Source organism: Phyllopteryx taeniolatus, chromosome 12 (assembly GCF_024500385.1).
Source record: "Phyllopteryx taeniolatus isolate TA_2022b chromosome 12, UOR_Ptae_1.2, whole genome shotgun sequence".
Taxonomy (NCBI): Eukaryota; Metazoa; Chordata; class Actinopteri; order Syngnathiformes; family Syngnathidae; genus Phyllopteryx; species Phyllopteryx taeniolatus.
The window spans coordinates 11,785,566-11,808,890 of NC_084513.1; the positions used below are offsets into that span (position 1 = coordinate 11,785,566).

A 23,325-nucleotide genomic window follows, 5' to 3' on the forward strand; every position below is an offset into this window, starting at 1 on the left:
AAGATAGAATGCGATGATGCCAATTCTTACACTTTTCCGCTTTAGCCCAAAAAGTTTAGCTTTAGGACGATAATGCACTTACCTCTCCAGGAATAGCCGCTGTCTGCATGTGCGTGTACTGTTGGATGTAAGCACCTGGCATGGGAGTGTTGGTGGTCATGAACTGAATAGCAGAGAAAGAACGCGATGGTCATATAAAAAGTTCCAGGCCTGCTGTTACAACTGATATAGAGTGGTGCCTTGAGATAGGAGTTTAATTTGTTCCTTGACCACACTCATAACTCAAAACACGCATATTGCAAATCATCTTTAAATCCCATTACAGGAAGTCCTCGATTTACGAACGAATTCCGTTCCTACGCTGGCGACGTAACACGAATTTCCGCGTAAGTCGGATTTCACCGTTAAAGTCGAAATTTACGGCGAAATACTTCTGTTACGTGTATTGTCCCATGTGATTGTGACAGCAAGGTCAGTGTGTGTGGGCGTGTGGGTCGATGTGTGAGTGAGACGGGACTGCGAAGGAGGAAGGAGTGCGAGTGTATATAGTAGCAAGTGTAGTGACAGCGACCGGGGAAGAGTCACGATTAGCGGAGGACCCGTTGACGTTGAATGTGCAGAGGAGCTAATAAAGCCATTAAAGCAGCAAATCGGTGCTTCGTGCCTTTGTTGTTGCCGCCACCCAGCTCAGCTGCACAACGAGAGAAGGGAGTTAACCCCTGTGTCTCCCGACCACGGTCAGGTGACCGTAGCAGGCTAACACTTCGTATAAAGAAAATTAAAAAAAATAAGATGCTGTACCTACCATTACTGCTGAGAGTGTGAAAAAAGGAGGACGAAAAAGGCAAAGATACTCCCGCCGCACAAACACAGACAAGCACTATGCACTAGCTAAGCAGAAACACTATGGTGCTGGGACAAAATGGCGGACGAGGCACAGCGTCGTAAAGTCGAAACGTCGTAGGTCGAGTGCGTCGTAACTCAAGGACTTCCTGTAATCTGTTTCATCCCCCCTAACCTCCCAAAAATATCTATATTTTTTGGGTTGCATTTGTTAATAAGTTAAAATAGCACTCAATAATAATGTACTTTTATAAAAACCTAGTTTTGGACCAACACTGAAAACGGTAATTATCAGGTTTTTTTTAGCAGTTAAGTAAAATTTGATAATTTCCCATGGCACACCTGAAGATCGCTCATGGCACACTAATGTGCCACAGCACGCTGGTTGGGAATCAATGCCTTATGGTATGAATGCCTTTGCTTCTAGGAGGCAGTATAATACTGTACAGATATGCAGATTCAAACAAAAAAATAGTGGTTGTTCTTCTCCAGTTCTACTACTGTGACTCGGTAAGATGCTGTAACAGTCATTTTTTGTAGAGGATAAAGAATATGCCTGTAAGTAGACTTTACACCGATTTTATCTGCCTTATCGGTATCAGCCGATAATTAGCATTTTATGCTGATCGGCTTTAATGTCATAATTCGCCGATCCGATCAATGTGATCGGCTCCGCAAAAGACATTTTACTCTGTGTCGCCATCGTGCACAGTATATTTGAACCCAAAAGCTAGTTTATTTTTAGCCTTGTTGCGTGTGTTTTGACGTAGACCTGTAAATATCTGACGGCCAATAAAGTTATAAAAAAAAAACGTGTGGAACAGACAACACATCTGAGACAGACAACATGTAATGCCCGGATCAGACTACAAGACAAATTTGCTCTTTCATGCTTGCACTATGTCAGACTACTGCAATAAAACATTGTATTCCGATACCACCGCATCCCGTTTTTTACGATCAGTGGGCTTTATCTTGTCAACTCAAATGCGACCGGATACACTCGTTACCGTGGCGACGACAACAAGAGTGGCGCGCGCCGTGTGTTTGTAAGAACAAAATGGGGAAAAACTTGTGTTGGTGGTCACTGGTGCTCAGGAGAAGAGAGGACGTTCGTTTAAGGCTTGCTTGAGGTATGTTCCTGCACTTTTAATACGATACGGCTCGCAAGCAGGCAACAAAATGTTATGTAGCCTAGCAAGGTACTGCTAGCACGAACGGTTGGACGTAAATATGCTGCCGTTCTGTCGAATCATGCTCTAAAGTTTTGGTGTGGGTGAAGTAATTTAATTAAAAATCAAGTAATTTAATTACAGTAAGTTAGCACCCATTATTTCTGTCATATTGTAATGTTAAATTGACCTGACTGATTAGAATACACGATCTGACTAGAGCAGTGATTTCCAACCTTTATGGAGACAAAGAGCATATTTTACAATTGAAAAATCTCACGGCACACCAACAAACAAAAATGTCCCAAAAAGTGGATACATTAATTACTGTATGTACTTCCTGCACATCTAATAGAAGACCATTCATTTGTTCTGTCTGTCACTATCCCTAACTGGCATAAATAGAGGAACAAAAATACATTATTTATTGTAAATATAATTTTTGGAGCAATTAGGTACACAAATATAAACAGTAAATGAACAGGTCATTTAAATAGACACATTCCTCTATCATGTGATTGGATCTGTTATCGATTTCTTAAATCCGCTGATCGGTCCCAAAAATGCTGATCATGTAAAGCCTACCTGTAAGTATTGTTACATTTATCTGTGTATGTGTTGCTCCACCATTTGAGCTCAAATTATCCGTTACTTCTAAAACTGCAACTATCGATGTCAACTGTTAGCATGTTCACTGGCAATTTACATTGTTTGTTAGCATTAAGCTAAACAAACCTTTTGATGGCAAATCTACGTGGCGGGTTGAAATACAAAATGTGTAATTCTCTTTGTTTAGTTTTACAGTAAACTTCACTGGGTGTGGCATTAAAAAGCTTGAAACCTCTTTTTTGATGACTAGCTCAATGTTTGACAAACTGCTGCTTATTGTGCAGTGAGTTGAGTTCACTGCCACAATACAGCGCTCGTATCTCAAGGCTGTGCTCGCAAGTCAAAGCAAAAAATAAAAATCCGCCGCTTGGCCCCGAATTCAAGGGTGCCTTTTTATTACCGTGACGTACGTTTAATGGTCAATGTGTCCTGCAATTCACACTTAGTTCTCACTAGCTAGCTGCCTTTTTCATCCAGGCACGAGCCACTAATTCCACTGTGATTGCCATGACGAGCGGTGCCGGTGCTGGCTCAAAGCAGGCCGTAAGTAGGTAGTCATTTGGGGGCCCAAGGTAAACAGTCACGCCCACCACCCCTCTTCCTTATGTAATTTAGACCACTTTGTCCTGCTTTGAATTTTAAGAAAATTTCATATAAAGTCCTTACGATCCTTCTTGGGGATCATCAAATAAGTGAATTAATTTAACACTTTTGCAGTAATTGATAACATTAATCAACATTTAATATACTTTACCATTTCAACCGCTTTTATTCTCACATCTTGGTGATGAAAAGTGTCACACGTCACTCTCCACTTTATCTCTATACTCGGCTGACACTGACAGCAGTGCTACTGCTACTGGCAAGAGCGTCATTATACAGTATTACATTTTTACAAGGTATGAAGTTAAATCCATAAGTCAATATTGTACTGTGATTGAAGGTTTTTCTTTTTACAATTGAATAGTAAAATAAAGATTTGTTCTTCATATCAATTCATCATAACATTTAGGCCTACCTACAGGAAAGCGTTATTTGTTGGCTATATCCAATGTTGTGTTGGTCATATTATAGAATAATTTATTTGTTTGCCTGAGATGCCAAACTTCCTCCCGAAAAATTGCATGCTAAATCGGAATCGCAATATTTCTTTAAAAGAAACAACAAAAATGCAATTAAGAGTATTTTCCAAATTGTTACACCCTACTCCAGGATCCGGGAAGGTGTGGCAGAGAAGGCAGAGAACACATTATTAGACAAAGATATGAAGCGCTATTCTCTCACCGCTCCTGCATTGCCCAAAGACAAATGACTCATCTGCTGTGCCAGTGGAGTCATCAGGGATGTGGGCTGCAGTGACAATGATGGCTCCATAGAGGGCGATATGACTGCACCCTGGAACCAAAAGTGAGAGGAGCGTAAACAGACATTGTAAAAAAAAAAAAAATTAAAAAAAAACAAGATTTCATATTTACTGTTTGAATTTCTAGGATGGGCACAGTAATTGATTCATTGCTAAGAACTGGGTTGGTGTAAAATTGATTGTGTATTGAGGCAAAATGGAGTGCTTGGCTGCAACCAGCAGAGGTGCTGTTGATTCTGTCGCAATTATTTTACTGTCTGAAGAAGACCAGTCTACAAATCCTATGAGAAACAGTATATAAAGTTTAGGAGATTTAGAGAGATTCTACCATCAAATACTAACTCCAAAATGTGAATTTATAGTCACAATCACTCAAGGAAAGGTAATAGGAACCGCTACAGTGCCGATGGCACCTTTTAATATTTATTTATTAATGTTGAACGTCATGACCAGAGCAGGCAACGGTCACGTGGTGTGGTCAGGTTGCAAGCATGTTGGCCATTTTTAGAACAAAGCAAAACCAGAGCCTCATTTCATACCCATCTTAGTATTTGTATCATAACACACCTGTTATGTCCATCCAGACACTTTATAATTGTACTGTATGGATCACCTTCCCCATATGTGACTTGTGTGCAGCTTACACAAACAAGTTTTCAGTTCTGCTAGAACCAAAAACGAAGCGTTTAGATGAAAAAAAACAAGATTTTGGGTGCTTACAGGGTGCTGCATGATGTAGGGTTGATGCACCCACGACGGGTTGTGCACCTGTAACATCACACAGAAAAACATGCAGAAACAATGAGGTAATCCCCCTAATCGGCCCTTTTTCTTGATGAAAAGCCGTGGACAGACAGGAATGTTGTTTAATGACGTGCAAAAGTGATGACCCCACTGGATCATCTTTTAAAATATCAAAATACCACTTCAGTAGCTACACCTGCATAGAATAATCAAATTAGATCTAAGCCACTGCAAAGAACCACAATAATACAAATTATTAAATAATCATTGACATTGAGAAATACAGTGGTACCTGCACTTAGGAGTGATCAAACATGCATTTTTCGAGATACGAGCAGTCACTCAAATTTGAGTTACCAGCATTAATTGGTGGCAGATAGTAAACTTTTCCACACAGTGCTAAGTTGTTTATAGCCACCCTCAGTTGCAGTTTAAACATAAAACAAAGAATGAGACGTTTACTTAACCAAACACAAAATGCACGAAAGTCAGCTAGCTTAATGCTAACAAAAAAATTGCATAGATGGGCTAACAAAACTAGCAACAATGTTGCAGAAGTTATAACCTTTTATGCAACAGATATTTGAACACAAACAGCAACACATGCAGACAGAATGTACTACAAGTCACAAGCATTTTTTCCCCATCCTCTGCAAAACAATTAGTAATATTACGCAGCTTATGAGTCACTTAGGTTTGGGCATCTTCTGTGTTTTATATGTATGTCGTATTATACTGCTCCCTAGTGGCCAAGGACCGCAATCAAAAGTAGCAGCAAAATATCAATGGGAATTGAAACATGAAATCATGATGCAAAAAGTGTTTAATTATTTACAAATGATTTAATTGGTATTACTGTATGGTTGTACTGTACGTATTACTTTAGCGTGCCATTTTTCTTTTTAAAAACATTACAAACATTTTTTGTCATGCTAGAATGGGTTAATGGCATTTCTATTCATTTCAGTGGGAAAAGATCATTTGAGGTACACGTGTTTTTCATTACGAACGTGGTCACAACGTGAATGGCTTAAACTCGTGTAAGGCAAGGCACCACTGCACTTAAAAAAAAAAAAAACTTATCAGCTTCTGTATTGGCTGTCAATAAATTGTGGCTCTTGGGTGCATATGTACAATATTTCCACAAAGAGAAAAGAGATTCAAGAACCCAAACCTGGTATGCTGAAACTGGAGACATGTATGTGGACATGGGCGTGTGAGCAATCATCCTGTTTGAAATGCTGTACGCCGGTGGGAAAAATCTATGCGAACAAAATCAGAACCATGTGTACATTAAGTGAGATTGACTATAGGTACCACGGGAGCACAACTGGATGAGAAGCCCAACTTACCCGTTTTGCATTGCGGCTGCACTGGGATCATATGTGAGTGTCATTCCAGCCTGGTGGGAAAGGAACACACAGGTTTGGCAAAAATGCTGAAGAATGCATTATCATCACTTTCCCCCAACACACTAGTTGTATTTTATGTTCTCTGTTGTTGTTATTCACATGACGCTCTTGGCTCATGTTCGTTATAGAGTTAGCCAATAGGAATTACTGTGGCGTGGTGATTTTGCATCTGGGACAAGTTGGGACAGTCCCACCACGTTTAGCAGGTACGCCGTGGTTACAAACAAACAAAAGAAATAGTGCCGAAGCACAGTATTCTGGACTGTTGCGTGCGGCCTTAAGAGTAGTTTTTAAGTTTGGGCTTTGGGGTATAAATTATTTTCACATGAATTTTAAAAGGTCTTGCAAACATGTGATGTGACCAGGATAAAGAATGTGGACAATTATGTATATCTATGTTGCTGTCTCCTAGCAAGCTAAATTCTGATTCAGTTGTGAAAGTTTGAAAATTACTTTGTTGTAGATGTGGTTAAGTATGCTTCTATTTAGCTCACTAGACCTCAATTTAGCAACAATCACGCATTGTTTTTCTTTTTATGTATTTTCGTGACACGAAAAAGAGCAGCCTCAACAAGAGGACCTACTTGTAAAAGAAGACTGAGAAAAGAATTTACTCAGTTGCATGAAGTAAGAGGATTGTCATTCAAAGCAGAAAAACTCCATCTTAACCATAGGTCATCACTGTTTATCAGAGATATAAAGAAAAAAAGTATCTGAACAAATTGAACAGCCATAGCCGATGTTCCAATGGGTTTTGCTTGACCCCAGAGGTTCACTTATAACATATGTGGTGTTTCAAACACCACTGATTGAGGATGGACTCTTTGAAATATAAGAAAAAGTTTGTCCAACTTACCAGTCTGGTGTTTCCATCTCTTAGCCAACCTCGACCATTATGAAGAAATTTGTTTTGGTTTTGTCTCTTTTTCTGCCCACCGTCAGCAAACTTGAAAAGCAAAGGTTCAGCAGGTGCTGGATTGAGGACAAGAGATTTGAAACCAGTTTTTATCAAACAGGGTGGATGACAATATTTTGTGTGTCATGTTTTCTGAACAGTCATTCACTAACCAGCCAGACAACACAAGCTTCTAATTTGGCGGCTGAGGGGCTGTAAACACCCCCGGCCTTCTGAAAGGAGGGACAACTGGAAGGGACTATTTCTGTCTGATAATCCAATTAAAAAGATTAGACTGGGAGTGGAGGCCACAGTGAGCCTCTTAGGCTGAATGTATATGATCTCTAGCAACAGACCCCCGACTAGAAGGAGGAAACAGTTGGCTGACCACTTCCTGCCCCATTTACAGAGCTTATACATCCAACATCAGAACACATAACGTACAATAATTCGTGAATTCATTTGACCATAAACTCTGTGATTGAACTATTATACGTTCATATTGTGTGATTCAACTAATATGAGAAATGTATTCTTTAATATTCCTGGCTTCGTAAGGCTAATCATATAGTATATACCTGGTACACCGGCTGGCGTCTTGATGAACTTGCCATTGAAGTGAGAAATGACTGCATCGCATTTTTCCGTTGACTCCATCCTGAATGTATGAGAAACATACAGCAAAACTGCATCAGCAATAAACAAGTTCAACTGGCGCAAGTTGCCATTGCACCTATAATTAAGTTACTCAGTCACTGTGAAACTATTTACAAAGGAGATTATTAAAAGTCATCCAACTGCTTTTGTTATGGACTTCAAAACAAAAGTGATTTACATTTAAGTTGGAAAGAAATGTGCCTTCATTTCTATGGTTGTAACTCGGCGCCAAAAATGATTGTTTGGTACAAAAGGTCCCAGTTCGGTTCACATTCTGTACTGGATCAGCATTTTTTTCGAGGCATTAAGGTAAGAAATGTACATCAACTCCAAAATGGAAGTGATCTTTACTTATTTTTCTGGTGTTAGAATCACATCTGAAAGCTATCTTTTTCACATAGTCAATGATTTTTTTGGGCTCTAGCTCTAAACACGGCTGTGTGACTTCCAACCGGTATTGTGCTCGAGGGTGACATTTAATAAATTCTAGTTTGTCTTCTTTTTAGGAAATGATTGATTGTGCAGACAAGTGCAAAAGTAACGGTTCAAACTGTCTGAATTATCATGCTGAAAAAACAAATGTCACATGTCATGAATTTGGCTTGGCTCAATCTGAAGAGCCCTGATTAGATGCTCCGCTCCTGGAAATTGTGTTTTGCATCACTGCACTCATCTTCCCGTTAGTGTATTGCCATTACTAATGGGTTAACAAGTTCGGTACCGCTTAACATGACTTTGACCAAACCCGAGCGTAGGCAGATAGTATCAACGATGGTATGCAATTTCCTGGTGATCAAAATTTGGATGGGCTGGCCTTTCGTAGAGGTCTGCTTGCGACTGAATGCTACTGGAGTTAACTTGTCAAGAAATAATTTGTGCTACAGCTCTGGTGTTGGATCTCATAACATGGAGTTGCTGTTTTCCTTTTTTTTTAATGCCAAATTTATCACCATTGGCCAATAATGCATGTAAAATGTATGTAATGTAAAATGTCTTTTACTTTGTTTTACTCTGCTGTCTGCAGCCAGGTTGGCGTTGCAAATGAAAATCAGTTCTCAATTCCCTTACCTGGATAAATAAAGGTTGAATAAATCCATAAATATATTTAGAGTAGCAATGTGTAAATCCCTGGTCATTTCTGACTGCATACTAGGAAGGGTGCATTTAAACACCAAGCGAGGCAAATCCCATGTCCCTGACTTCACTGAGATACATTAACCAGACATAAGATGTAACGCAACAATGCCAACCCCCACAGAGACACACCAAAGATTTAAATGACTTTAAACTAGGAAAGGCACATTTCCTCGATTTGTTTTGTTTTGAAACATTATATTTTAAAGGGGCTGTCAAAGCTCTCTCTGTTGTATAGAGTCGAATAATGCTGCTAAGTGTAGTTGTGCCATAGCAAAGGTCTACAAGGATGTAGTCCAACTTCCCATAGATGACAGAACGTTGTTCCTTTTTAGAATGCAAACTAGTTGAGAATGAAACTCAATCAATGACACCACTGCTGGTGTCAGCCATGTAGTGCATTACAATTTGCCTCAATTTGCTCAGCCATTCAGCCGAAATCTTTAAATGATCAATTCTTTCTCCTATTACCTCATATAAACTACGGTATAGTTACTATTTAACTGTTTATTATTAAATTAGTTGATAGGCAAATTACCTCTTCATAATCAAATTACCTCTCAATCTTAAAATACATAAATAACTGATAAGACATAGTGTCCTACCTGGCAAAGCCCACCCCTCTGCTTGCTCCACTTGAGTCCCTCAAGATGCGGGTAGATATAACCTGGCCAAAGTGCTTCAGCATGTTCTCCAGCTCCTGCTCGTCCATTGACAGTGGCAGGTTGGAGATATACAAGTTGGTTGGGTCTTGTTCTTGTTGCTGAAGGGCAAAAGGGTGAGATGTGTAATTACTCAATTGTGTCCGTGCTCATCTCCGTCTCCGGTTAGCTTTCGGTACAAAATGGCCACTATGATTACTGATATATTGAGCTGCCTACAGTCATAGAGGTTTCATTTTCACATCAGCTCATTTCTCTTCTAATAGTGTCAGCAGAAATGTGAGCGATGACTACTCGACCCCAGGGAGCGGGCTCTCAACATTAATATTCATCAGCTTTAGAGCACTGCATTTAGTGCCAGATAGTTACCAAGGTGACGCACTACAGGGAAAAATCAACTGATTACAATTAAACATAATGAGCAAGCCAAAGAAAACAGAATGCAGAATAAACTGGTACAGAACGCACAACTGGTTTGGTGAGATCACAGTGCAGAAGGGAGGAGAGCTAGGCATTTGTTTGAGCATCTTGGCTGTCTGAATAATAACCTCCGGTATACGCAATGGAGGAGATTATTGTGTCTGTTTAGGATGGTAATAATATGATCATTTACTAAACATGACTTTATTGTAGCGGCACGGTGGCCGACTGGTTAGAGCGTCAGCCTCACAGTTCTGAGGTGCGGGGTTCAATCCCTGTCCCCGCCTGTGTGGAGTTTGCATGTTCTCCCCGTGCCTGCGTGGGTTTTCTCCGGGCACTGCGGTTTCCTCCCACATCCCAAAAACATGCATTAATTGGAGACTCTAAATTGCCCGTAGGCATGACTGTGAGTGCGAATGGTTGTTTGTTTCTATGTGCCCTGCGATTGGCTGGCAACCAGTTCAGGGTGTACCCTGCCTCCTGCCCGATGACAGCTGGGATAGGCTCCAGGATGCCCGCGACCCTAGTGAGGAGAAGCGGCTCAGAAAATGGATGGATGGATGGACTTTATTGTATTAATGTAGGCTTAGTATAGATGAACTTTGGATGATGTATAAAAGGCAATTGCAATGCCCTTTCAGGAGGGATGGGTATTGCTAAGATTTTAACGATACTAACGTTACTAATTATCGATCCAGTACTTTAATGGATCTTTTTATTTTTATTAATGTATTTTTTTTTTTTAGGAAAAACGGTAAAACAAATCAGAATTAACACTGTTTTAGTTTTTAAAATAAATTAACTTTTCTTGCAGCTGAAACAACAATGTAAAATAACTAAAAACAATGATTTACAGAAAAATAAATGTTATGAACAAATCACTACTATAAATGTTAAAACATGTATGAACCAGGGGTATTTAACTAAAATTTAAAAAGGACCAGATTGAAAACTTGGTGAACCTGTATACCATTTTTGCTGTGCAACAGGGGAGTTTCCTGCTTATTTTTAAATGTTTTAATTATTCTGATGTTTATTGAAAATGCAGATCAAAAATATTTCTTGAAACAAACATCCAGAAGATCATATAGTGTCTATTTATTTTGAGGTACTGTATATTTGCGTAGCCTAGTTGTTGTATGTACATCTATGTAATCAATATGTATGACTGCTGATATGTACAGTTGTGCTCATGTTTAATTACCCTAGCAGAATGTGTGAAATTTTTTTTTAAAATATGACTGACGACTGAACAAGAACCATTTCATGATTTAATTTGTTTTGTTTAATGATTGTGCTTTTCTGAAATCCCTGACAGTTTCATTTGAATCCCAATAAAATTAAGTGTTAAGCCTGATCCTTCATGTTTTCTTTTTAAGGAATGGTACACAAATCCTGCCCGAATAATCAAACTATGAGCACAACTATGTAATGTTCTCTCATTTACAAAATAAAACTAGGCCTGAATTTCACCAAGTAAATAAAAAGTGCAAATTATGTGTTCAAATAAAGTGCTTAAGTTAAGAAAAATAAAGAAAAATGCGTTTCCCCTTTTCTGTTTAGCATTCTCGACACAACAGTGAAGTCTAAATTGTACATATTTGGATTTAACAAATCTTAACTGAACAGTTCTAGAGATTGTTTGTTCAAAACCATTTATTTTTTTTATAATTCAACATATGCCCTTTTCATAACTAAGTGCTCTCAGTGGGAACTTTTCACTGAGAAGTATCGTATAAGCAAAAATGACTGACTGTTCCATTTAAAGGTCCCATATTTCAGCTATTTAGACCTCCATAGAGTGACTCTCTAACATGAACTTAGTAAAAAAGTGTCAATTTCATTTAAAAAACACCTTGGTTTTGTCTTACGAATGTCCAGAAAAGGCACCTCTGACAGCTACTTCTGTTTGACCCAGTTTTGTATCCACTTTGTCCATATTTGGCCAATACCGCCCCTTTCCTCTGATTGGTTGCCTCTGTGTAGAAGGCCCACTTATGAAAGCACACGTGTTATGTTGACAGTGCTGCCTAGGGAGCGGAAAGGCGGAGATCTTCGCTAGCTCGTAAAATTCAAATAACAGGATTTCAGGCCTCCCGGCAGAAAAACGTCTGGAACTCAGGAATGCGTGGACGATTTTAATTCGTATTTCATGTTTGCTGAGGCACCATAGAAGCAATAATACATCCCAAATACTGGAAAAAGTTGGTTTGGTAAAATATGACCCCTTAAAATTTTTCAGAGGGTGCCATTTGTTCAAAATGTTCCTTTATATGTCATTTTTTTAAAGTTTCTCCCTTTCTGTCTTTAACTCAACTTCCACGCTGAGTCTCTTTCTCTCTCTATTCCCTTTCTCCGCATCTCTGTCTGATCTTTGCACAGTCAGTGATTACCGCCTGATGCAGACTTGATGGGCTGTGTAAGGTCTCGTTGGATGGCTGAACTCGCATGTGATTGGTCTGTACGTTCATCATGCTTAAAATAGAAGCGCCCCGTATGTCTCGAATCATAACTTCTTTTTGGGCTATAGATGTAGGTCCGTATGGGCCTGCTTCTGGCTCCAGACGCGGACCACTGTATAGGTTTACATGGCACCATAGACATTCTTGTATAATACTACGAATCATAATCATAATATCATCGCACAATACTACACGGGCCTCCTATTGTGAAAATGCTTCTTTGACAAATATCTTCATTTTATTGCAAGGTACAAACAAGATCGGAGCGGTAAAAGGTGCAAAATAATGTTCATACAGCCTAAAGAAATCGAAATCAAATCAGAATGTCCAAACAGGATTAAAGACACTGCATCACACTTTATTTGGACATGACATTGACCTTCTTCCACAGTGCAAAGATTAAACTTCCAGGCTACTCCATCTGAATTAAAAGGGGTAAATGGGTGCACAGAGGCATGTCAAGAAGTACCACAACTCCCCCAACAAGGGAATGAGGCCAAGGGTTCTTGCTCACTGCTTTATGAGAAGCAATTCACCCAACTGGTTCCAGTTACCATGACAACACAAAGCTAATGTCGAACATCAAGTACAGCAAGTGCGTCCTTTGCAAGTAAATGCCACTGACAACAGTATTATCATATAAAGCATCATTAACTGCTACATTTGAGCTTTAACATTTTCTCGTGTGTGTGTGTGTGTGTTTTGAATCTAGGGCTGGTTTGGGGCAAATATTTCTCAATTTCTGATCGCACAGTGAATACCTTTACTGGTGCATCACCATATCTGCTTATTGGCACCACTGATGGGAAACCCTTAAGCCAATCTGGGAATTATAGCTATACCAGAATACCAATGGGCACCATGAGAGTTGCGCATGGAAACATACACAAGAAAAGTGTAGTATTTCAGGCAACAATATGCGTTTTCAATAGTCCGTAATGGATGGGTAATAAGGTGGGTTTTTGGAAAATGAGGAAATGAGTCTGTGTGATTAATTAATAATGGGTGGGTGCTCTAAATAGCTCTGTATTGGCAACCATTTTGACTATGACAGTATCACAGTCTGTGAAACTATGTATTCTTCCATTTGTTTTATTGGCAAAAGTAAAAACCAGTGGAGCCAGCAGCACACTGGTATGAAAGCCTGTGCATATGGCCACATAGAATTTTGTGAGTAGATATGAAAAGTTTGTGAACGTGGGGTCTTCTGCACAATGACAGATTTATACAAGAGTACAAGCTTAGAAAAAACACTTGCATACTTGAAAATGTGGCAATTTGCTTAATTCTTTTTATTTCGCATGTACAAAGGTCCTTGGAAACACTTAAAGGTGCACATATACAGTCTACTGTACGTAAGTGAGCATACTGATCCCTCACCTTTGCCATCTGAGCTTGTACTCCACTGCTCTTTAGGGCAGCCACAGCTTTCTGAGCTGCAGTGGGACTATCAAAATCCACAAATCCGTATCCTGAGGAGACAAGTAGGACAGTAAGGACAATACACTACAGTCATCACCAAACATATCATGTCACTTGTCTTGTCAGTATCTAGTGGAAGGTTTGTGTGTTACTAAGCCTTGCATACAGGTTCCAATTTTGTTGTACCTGTATGTCTGTATTATGTTAGTCTATCAATATATGGTTTGAATGTATACGTGTGTGGAAGAAGAGCAGCAAAAAGCGCTGAGGATGCAGATACCAGAGGGATGTTGCTGGCTGAGGTCAGCTCTTTGTTCTGTGGTGTACAAACAGGGTGAAACCATAGTCCCTGGCTTCTACTGAAGCTATTTTTAGCCTGTTCAAACTAAATAAAGGTGAATATGTGGTTGTTCTTAAAGCTGAAAACCCTTTGTCAGAACACCCTAATTTTGACATTGAGTCCTTTTCTTGGTTTTAACCACCATCAGTGTTGGACAGTTAATGTTGAACTGGAGTTGTGGGCAGAATTCAATGTTTATTTATTTATTCATTTTTTCAGGGTCAAAGTATAGAGGAGATTTTCCTTGGTTATGTGTATGTGCTGTATTAGTAAATTGACAATACTTCAATGGGCAGTCGCAGTGAATGAGATCAAACATGTCACTCAACAGAGGAGTCCACCACTTCACCAGGGAACCCCCAACCACCGTGACATTTACACACCAACAAAGGCTGAACCTTAAAATAACCTGCTCAGAGATTAAAAATAGCTAGACTCACCTTTTTTATTTAAACTGATAAATTACTTTGATTAGGCTGATAAAACTTTTACACTACAAAATGAGTCAATTGTTGTGCCCCCCAAGTATATAGTTTATATAAATGTACCCCAAAGAGTTCATTATGACCACAAACTGACTGTACAATGAATATCCACACCACTTCAAGGGCCAAAAAGGTACAGAAATGCTCCTAATTTGTAACTACGAAAATTACTATAGTGCCACCCCGAGTGTGACAAGCCATCTTAGCCTGAAATGAACACTGGTGTGCTATGTTAGCAGAAACAAATAACTTCACACACCTTTGCATTTGTTTGTAGTCTTGTCAAGGATGGCCTTTGTTGATACAATTTTGCCATACCTGAGGGAGAAGCAGAAAGGCAAGGTATGTGGAGGTGCATTATGCATTAGAACAAAGAGAGCCAGTTGTACAACATACAAAAAGGGAGGTTTCAGCAACAGTGACATCACTGCAATGGTATGAGAATTAGGAAGTGGCTCCATGCACAGCCCCTACTAGGGAGTACGGAAAAATACTTTCTTTCACTCGGGCTGGATTTGCACCGCAGGTCCAAGTGCCCTAGTGTCGTCATGATACCAAAATTCTGCCTTTAATATTATTCCTGTATAAAGAACCTCAATACCAATACTGAAATACCAAGGCAAAAATACCAAGGCAAAAAAACTAAAACATCACTAAAAGCAGAAGAATCATAGATAACAAAACACAGAAATTAAACATTGTTTTGTAATTTTATACATTCAAAATACTGTATTAGGCAATGGAGGATATATAAAATTATATATTAAAAATGAATATCCCCTCTTGCTAAAAATATACATACATACAAATATACATACATACATGTACATATGTATATATACGTATATATACATATATATATACATGTATATATACGTATATATGTATATATACGTATATATACATGTGTATATATACATGTGTGTATATATATATATATATATATATATATCCATTTTCTGAGCCGCTTCTCCTCACTAGGGTCGCAGGCGTGCTGGAGCCTATCCCAGCTGTCATCGGGCAGGAGGCGGGGTACACCCTGAACTGGTTGCCGGCCAATCGCAGGGCACATAGAAACTAACAACCATTCGCACTCACAGTCATGCCTACGGGCAATTTAGAGTCTCCAATTAATGCATGTTTTTGGGATGTGGGAGGAAACCGGAGTGCCCGGAGAAAACCCACGCAGGCACGGGGAGAACATGCAAACTCCACACAGGCGGGGACGGGGATTGAACCCCGCACCTCAGAACTGTGAGGCTAACGCTCTAATATATATATATATATATATATATATATATATACATACGTATATATATATATACGTATATATACGTATATATATATACGTATATATACATATATATATGTATATATGTATATATATATATATATACACGTGTATATATATATATATATATATATATATGTATATATATATATACATGTGTGTATGTATATATATATATATATATATATATATATATACATGTATATATGTATATATGTATATATATATATACATGTGTATATATATATACATATATATGTGTATATATATATACATATATATATATATACATATATATGTATATATATACGTATATATACATATATATGTATATATATACGTGTATATATATATACATATATATATATATACATATATATATATATATACATGTGTATACATGTATGTATATATGTGTATATATACATGTGTATACATGTATGTATATATACGTGTATACATACATGTATGTATATATACATACATGTATGTATATATACATATGTATACATACATGTATGTATATATACATATGTATACATACATGTATGTATATATACATATGTATACATGTATGTATGTATACATGTATGTATGTATACATGTATGTATGTATACATGTATGTATGTATACATGTATGTATGTATACATGTATGTATACATGTATGTATGTATGTATACATGTATGTATGTATACATGTATGTATGTATACATGTATGTATACATGTATGTATGTATACATGTATGTATACATGTATGTATGTATACATGTATGTATGTATACATGTATGTATACATGTATGTATGTATACATGTATGTATGTATACATGTATGTATACATGTATGTATACATGTATGTATGTATACATGTATGTATACATGTATGTATGTATACATGTATGTATACATGTATGTATGTATACATGTATGTATACATGTATGTATGTATACATGTATGTATGTATACATGTATGTATGTATACATGTATGTATGTATACATGTATGTATACATGTATGTATACATGTATGTATACATGTATGTATACATGTATGTATACATGTATGTATACATGTATGTATGTATACATGTATGTATGTATGTATACATGTATGTATGTATACATGTATGTATGTATGTATACATGTATGTATGTATACATGTATGTATGTATACATGTATACATGTATACATGTATGTATGTATACATGTATACATGTATGTATGTATGTATACATGTATGTATGTATGTATACATGTATGTATGTATGTATACATGTATGTATGTATGTATACATGTATGTATGTATGTATACATGTATGTATGTATGTATGTATGTATACATGTATGTATGTATGTATGTATGTATACATGTATGTATGTATACATGTATGTATGTATACATGTATGTATGTATACATGTATGTATGTATGTATACATGTATGTATGTATGTATACATGTATGTATGTATGTATGTATGTATACATGTATGTATGTATGTACGTATACATGTATGTATGTATACATGTATGTATGTATACATGTATGTATGTATGTATACATGTATGTATGTATGTATACATGTATGTATGTATGTATACATGTATGTATGTATGTATACATGTATGTATGTATGTATACATGTATGTATGTATGTATACATGTATGTATGTATGTATACATGTATGTATGTATGTATACATACATGTATGCATATATGCATACATACATGTATGCATATATGCATACATACATGTATGCATACATGTATACATACATGTATGCATACATACATGTATGCATACATGCATACATACATGTATGCATACATGCATACATACATGTATGCATACATGCATACATACATGTATGCATACATGTATGCATGCATGTATGCATACATGTATGCATATGTATATATGCATACATGTATGCATATGTATATATACATACATGTATGCATATGTATATATACATACATGTATGCATATGTATATATACATACATGTATGCATATGTATATATACATACATGTATGTATGCATATGTATATATACATGTATGTATGCATATGTATATATACATGTATGTATGCATATGTATATATACATACATGTATGTATGCATATGTATATATACATACATGTATGTATGCATATGTATATATACATACATGTATGTATGTATGTATATATACATACATGTATGTATGCATATGTATATATACATACATGTATGTATACATATGTATATATACATACATGTATGTATACATATGTATGTATACATGTATGTATACATATGTATGTATACATGTATGTATACATATGTATGTATACATGTATGTATACATATGTATATATACATGTATGTATACATATGTATATATACATGTATGTATACATATGTATGTATACATATGTATATACATATGTATGTATACATATGTATGTATACATGTATGTATACATATGTATGTATACATGTATGTATACATATGTATGTATACATGTATGTATACATATGTATATATACATGTATGTATACATATGTATATATACATGTATGTATACATATGTATGTATACACATGTATATATACATGTATGTATACACATGTATACATACATGTATGTATACACATGTATACATACATGTATGTATACACATGTATACATACATACATGTATGTATACACATGTATACATACATACATGTATGTATACACATGTATACATACATACATGTATGTATACACATGTATACATACATACATGTATGTATACACATGTATACATACATACATGTATGTATACACATGTATACATACATACATGTATGTATACACATGTATACATACATACATGTATGTATACACATGTATACATACATACATGTATGTATACACATGTATACATACATACATGTATGTATACACATGTATACATACATACATGTATGTATACACATGTATACATGTATACATACATGTATACATACATACATGTATACATACATACATGTATACATACATACATGTATGTATACACATGTATACATACATACATGTATGTATACACATGTATACATACATACATGTATGTATACACATGTATACATACATACATGTATGTATACACATGTATACATACATACATGTATGTATACACATGTATACATACATACATGTATGTATACATATGTATACATACATGTATACATGTATACATACATACATGTATGTATACACATGTATACATACATACATGTATACATACATGTATGCATACATGTATGCATACATGTATGTATACATGTATACATACATGTATGCATACATGTATACATACATGTATGCATACATGTATGCATACATGTATGCATACATGTATGCATACATGTATGCATACATGTATACATACATGTATGCATATATGTATATATACATGTATGTATGTATGTATATATACATGTATGTATATATATATATATATATATATATATATATACATACATGCATACATACACCACAGTTCAAATAGTAAACAAAAAACAAAAATTTAATTATTCTTGCAGTTGCTGAGATTTGTATTCTTATTTAAATAATTGCATAAGAGAAGGAAGATTTTTGTCACAAAACATAGATGTGTGAAAACCAGCACACATATGTCTTTATTCCTCTATGATTTTTTTGGACAGTTATATAGCCTCAGTAAAAAAGAAACTATGCTGGGTAATGAGCACAGAGGTTTATTGAGTCATTTGTGTGAAGTCTACCTATATTGGTCACTTTTGAATGCAACAATGAGAAGGTGAAAGTTAACTGTTGCTTTACATTTTACTGTCTGCATTTCTGGAAGTGTTGCTTGAAAACCGGTCCCATAGTACTGAACAACCTGAAGCCTCGACACACTACGTACCATCACTACTTTACTGAAGTAAAACATTATTTACTAAATCTTTGTGCCTGGTTAAACGTGTCTTGGTACATGTTTAAGCTTCTCCAGGGAATTTAGCTTAGCATAGCTTGCTCCCTGTAAACAACGAGACATCTGTTTTCAACACATCTCATGGGTAAGCAGAGATTGAGAGGTAGTGCAAAGTGGCGTGATTATCATGCGATGGTGTGTAAAAATAAATTAAATAGATAAATACATTTATAATGATAATAACAAGAATACAAAAATAAAAAATGTAAGGAAATGAAAACCAAGTTTCTCCTGTGCTCATATCCCCATATAACCATACACTCAGTACCGAGTTAAAGGATATAAGCAAAGCAGATTTATATAGCGCATTTCATTAGCATTTATTTTATGTATTCAGGACCTAAACTAGTGATTTAAAGACCAGTAGCAGAACTTTAAAATCTATTCTGAAGCGAACTGGGAGCCAGTGTCAAGACTTGAATTGGCGCAATATGCTCTGACCTCTTTGTTCTGGTCAGAACCCAAGCTACAGCATGCTGAATGAGCTGCAGCTGTTTAATGCTTTTTGGGGGAGTCCAGTCAGAAGACCATTTCAATAGTCAAGTCTACTTGAGATAAAAGCATGGATGAGCCTGGTCTGGGCTGCTTGGCACATGCAAGCCTTCACTCTGGATATGTTCTTCAGATGATAGAAGGCAGTTTTAGTAATCGGTATGATGTTGAAAGTCAGGTCGGAATCTATCAGTACACCAAGGTTTCGGACTTGGTCTTTGGTTTTTAAAGAGAGTGACTCCAGGTATTTACTAACAGCAATCCTCTTTATTGGCAAAAACAATTATCACAGTTTGGTTGTGGTTTAATTGGAGAAAATTTTGGCTCATCCAGTTATGCATCTGTTTTAGACAATGACACAACACCTCAATTGAACTGTAGTCATCTGGAGACACTGCTAGATATACTGTAACTGTGTGTCATCTGCATAGCTATGATAGTCAAAATTAACCCTCTGATGCATGCATATTGAGATTCCTATAAGTAGCTGTCCACTGTAGTGACCGCATGCATCAGAGGGTTAAAGTTATGAAGAATTTGACCCAAGGGTAGCATATACAGGCTGAACAGGTGGGGTCCAAGAACTGACCCTTGAGAGACCCCATAGGTCATTGTCATTCGATGAGATTGAACACTTCCAATGGTTACAAAATAACTCCTTTCCTCCAGGTAGGAGTTGAACCATTTAAGGACTGTTCCATTTAGTCCTACCCACGTTTCCAACCTGTTCAGCAGTATATTATGATCTACCGTATCAAAAGCCACACTGAGATCCAAGAAGACCAGAATTGACACCTTTCCCGAGTCAGTATTCGACCTTATATCATTTAGCACTATATCATTTAGCACTATAAGTCAATTCCACAAAAAAGAAAATATAATGCATGAGAGTAATGAAAAATATAATAATTGGCTGAGGGGGGGACGATTATTCTATGGAATAATCGAGATGACAACTAAAAAGATATGATAATGAGAGCCCTTCACTACACTAAATCAATGGCAGCCAGGAATGTAAATTGAGCAAGATTCTGTGTGCATATCTGCAGATGCTGCAGAAATCTGCTTTAAAAGCACAACATATCGAACCCTTAAACTCAGTAACTTCTCTTCAACATAAAGGGAGTTAACCCCTGATGAAACTGAAATATATCGTCTCCAGAGAGCATAGACCCTGAGGTCAGTAAAGCACCCTCCAGCCCCTCTAACTGTGCCTTGAGATCTAATTAATGAATATCATAATCTGAGCTGAACCTCTGTTCTGACCTACTGAATAGAGAAATAATTGGCTGGAGGTTCATAAATAGGGCAGAATATCTCCATGTACTGTAAAGTTTAGCATTAATACGAAGCTTGGAATATTGTACTTGTTGTATTTTAAGACACAAATAGATATGCCTCATCACAGTCTTCAACTTGCATCTATTCTATAAAAACTCATTCACTGTCAGCTACAAATCCCAACATTGTCATTATTACTGTCATTATAAAACCGGTCCATAGCGCTTAAATCTTACAAACCCTATCGGCACTAAACCAGTTATATGTCAGTGTATGACTGCTGCCGCAATTTGGAACAAGACAATCAATGGCACATTCAATAGTACATAATGACAAGAGGAAGTGCAGTACTCACGGCTGACAGAGTTTGACCAGGTCATGGTCTGTTGTTGATGGGGACAGCCCTCTGATGTAGAGATTGGTTTTGCTGAGTTGCTCCCAGCCTGCAGTACTACTGCTGCTGCTGTTGTTGGTGCTGCTGTTGTTACTAGGGCTGGGTGGAGCCATGGGGTGAGACAGTAGGGTAACAGGTGACTGGAGGGGGAAACAAGCCCCAATTAAAAGTCATGCTGGATTTTAAATCAATACTATTCAACACATGTATTAGCATTAGGAATGTTTTATATAGCAAAATGCCCATTTTGAAAAATGGTCACTGAAAGCTAATGGTGAGATATTAGGCCTTAGTCTTTTCCACAGTCCTGTAAATTTCTAGCATAGAACTATGTAACATTATGTTAAAAAGATAAAAACTGTACCTCTAATTTCACTTTAGAGAGAAATAATAGTTTTTTTTTGGAACACAAAACCTAATCCTAAATGTCCTTAATGTTGTTTTGGTCATAATTGAATCATACAACCATACTACATAACATTATGACTGATACGCAATTGTCACTTACAGACCGCATGATATTAGCTAAAATATGGGTAATATCTTTTGGCGAGAATATGCAGTACTGGTCAGGCTTTAAAAACAAATACCACGATTATAGTGAGAGCAATCGTGCCATCAATTTACAATAACTATTTTGGGTCCAAACATCTAAGAGCTAGTGTTCCAGATATAATCATGAGATTAACTTGCAGAAAATAAAATCTAACCATTGCTCTCTGCCCTGATTATGTGAGGGAGAGGATTGATCTTTAACCAAGCAGTCATCCTTGTCCATGAAGCAATGTCCATTGCTTCTCTTTCAATAAGCATAATCAAGGTCCACAAAGGCCTGTAGGCCTGTTGCTATGACATATATGCTTCCGTGGGGGTGTTTACTATGAATTGGCATCTTAATGTTAGAGCTAGTGTCATTAATGAGTCGCTTGGGCCCACCGCACATCGAGCGATACGGCTGAACGCCACGAAACTATCGTGCAGTTTTTTTTTTTGTTTTTTTTTTTTCTTTAAATAGGAGTGATCATGCGGAAAGCTTTTATATGGGGATAGTGGTCAGTTGAAGCCATTGTTTTTTTAATCACATAAATTTGTGTTCCCTTTTTAAATCAACCCTAACTGAAATCAAAATCACCAAAATGGCCTTGACCAAAAAACTTTGCATACACTGAGTGTTTGCCCTGAAAATATACAAACATGTTGACACACACACACACACACACACACACACACATTTAAATGGCTATTAACGCTAAG

The 23,325-nt window shown here is 36.7% G+C and overlaps 2 protein-coding genes across 6 annotated transcripts in view; one reads left to right on the forward strand and one right to left on the reverse strand.

The window, feature by feature from the left end:
- The window catches only part of tank (TRAF family member-associated NFKB activator), an 83,435-nt gene that overhangs the window by 8,698 nt on the left and 51,412 nt on the right, over positions 1–23,325 (forward strand). The window lies entirely within an intron of this gene.
- LOC133486628 (RNA-binding motif, single-stranded-interacting protein 1) overlaps positions 1–23,325 on the reverse strand; it is a 30,666-nt gene that overhangs the window by 2,185 nt on the left and 5,156 nt on the right. For all 3 annotated transcript variants that reach the window (XM_061792065.1, XM_061792064.1, XM_061792063.1), the window contains exons 2-12: positions 22,033–22,211; positions 14,880–14,938; positions 13,754–13,845; positions 9,435–9,592; positions 7,617–7,696; positions 7,000–7,115; positions 6,084–6,133; positions 5,906–5,993; positions 4,708–4,755; positions 3,909–4,019; positions 83–163 (exon numbers count right to left, since the gene is read on the reverse strand). In XM_061792065.1, the coding sequence (XP_061648049.1) occupies positions 83–163; positions 3,909–4,019; positions 4,708–4,755; positions 5,906–5,993; positions 6,084–6,133; positions 7,000–7,115; positions 7,617–7,696; positions 9,435–9,592; positions 13,754–13,845; positions 14,880–14,938; positions 22,033–22,184 (1,035 nt within the window). In that variant the 5' untranslated portion in view covers positions 22,185–22,211. The remainder of the gene's footprint in view (positions 1–82; positions 164–3,908; positions 4,020–4,707; positions 4,756–5,905; positions 5,994–6,083; positions 6,134–6,999; positions 7,116–7,616; positions 7,697–9,434; positions 9,593–13,753; positions 13,846–14,879; positions 14,939–22,032; positions 22,212–23,325) is intronic.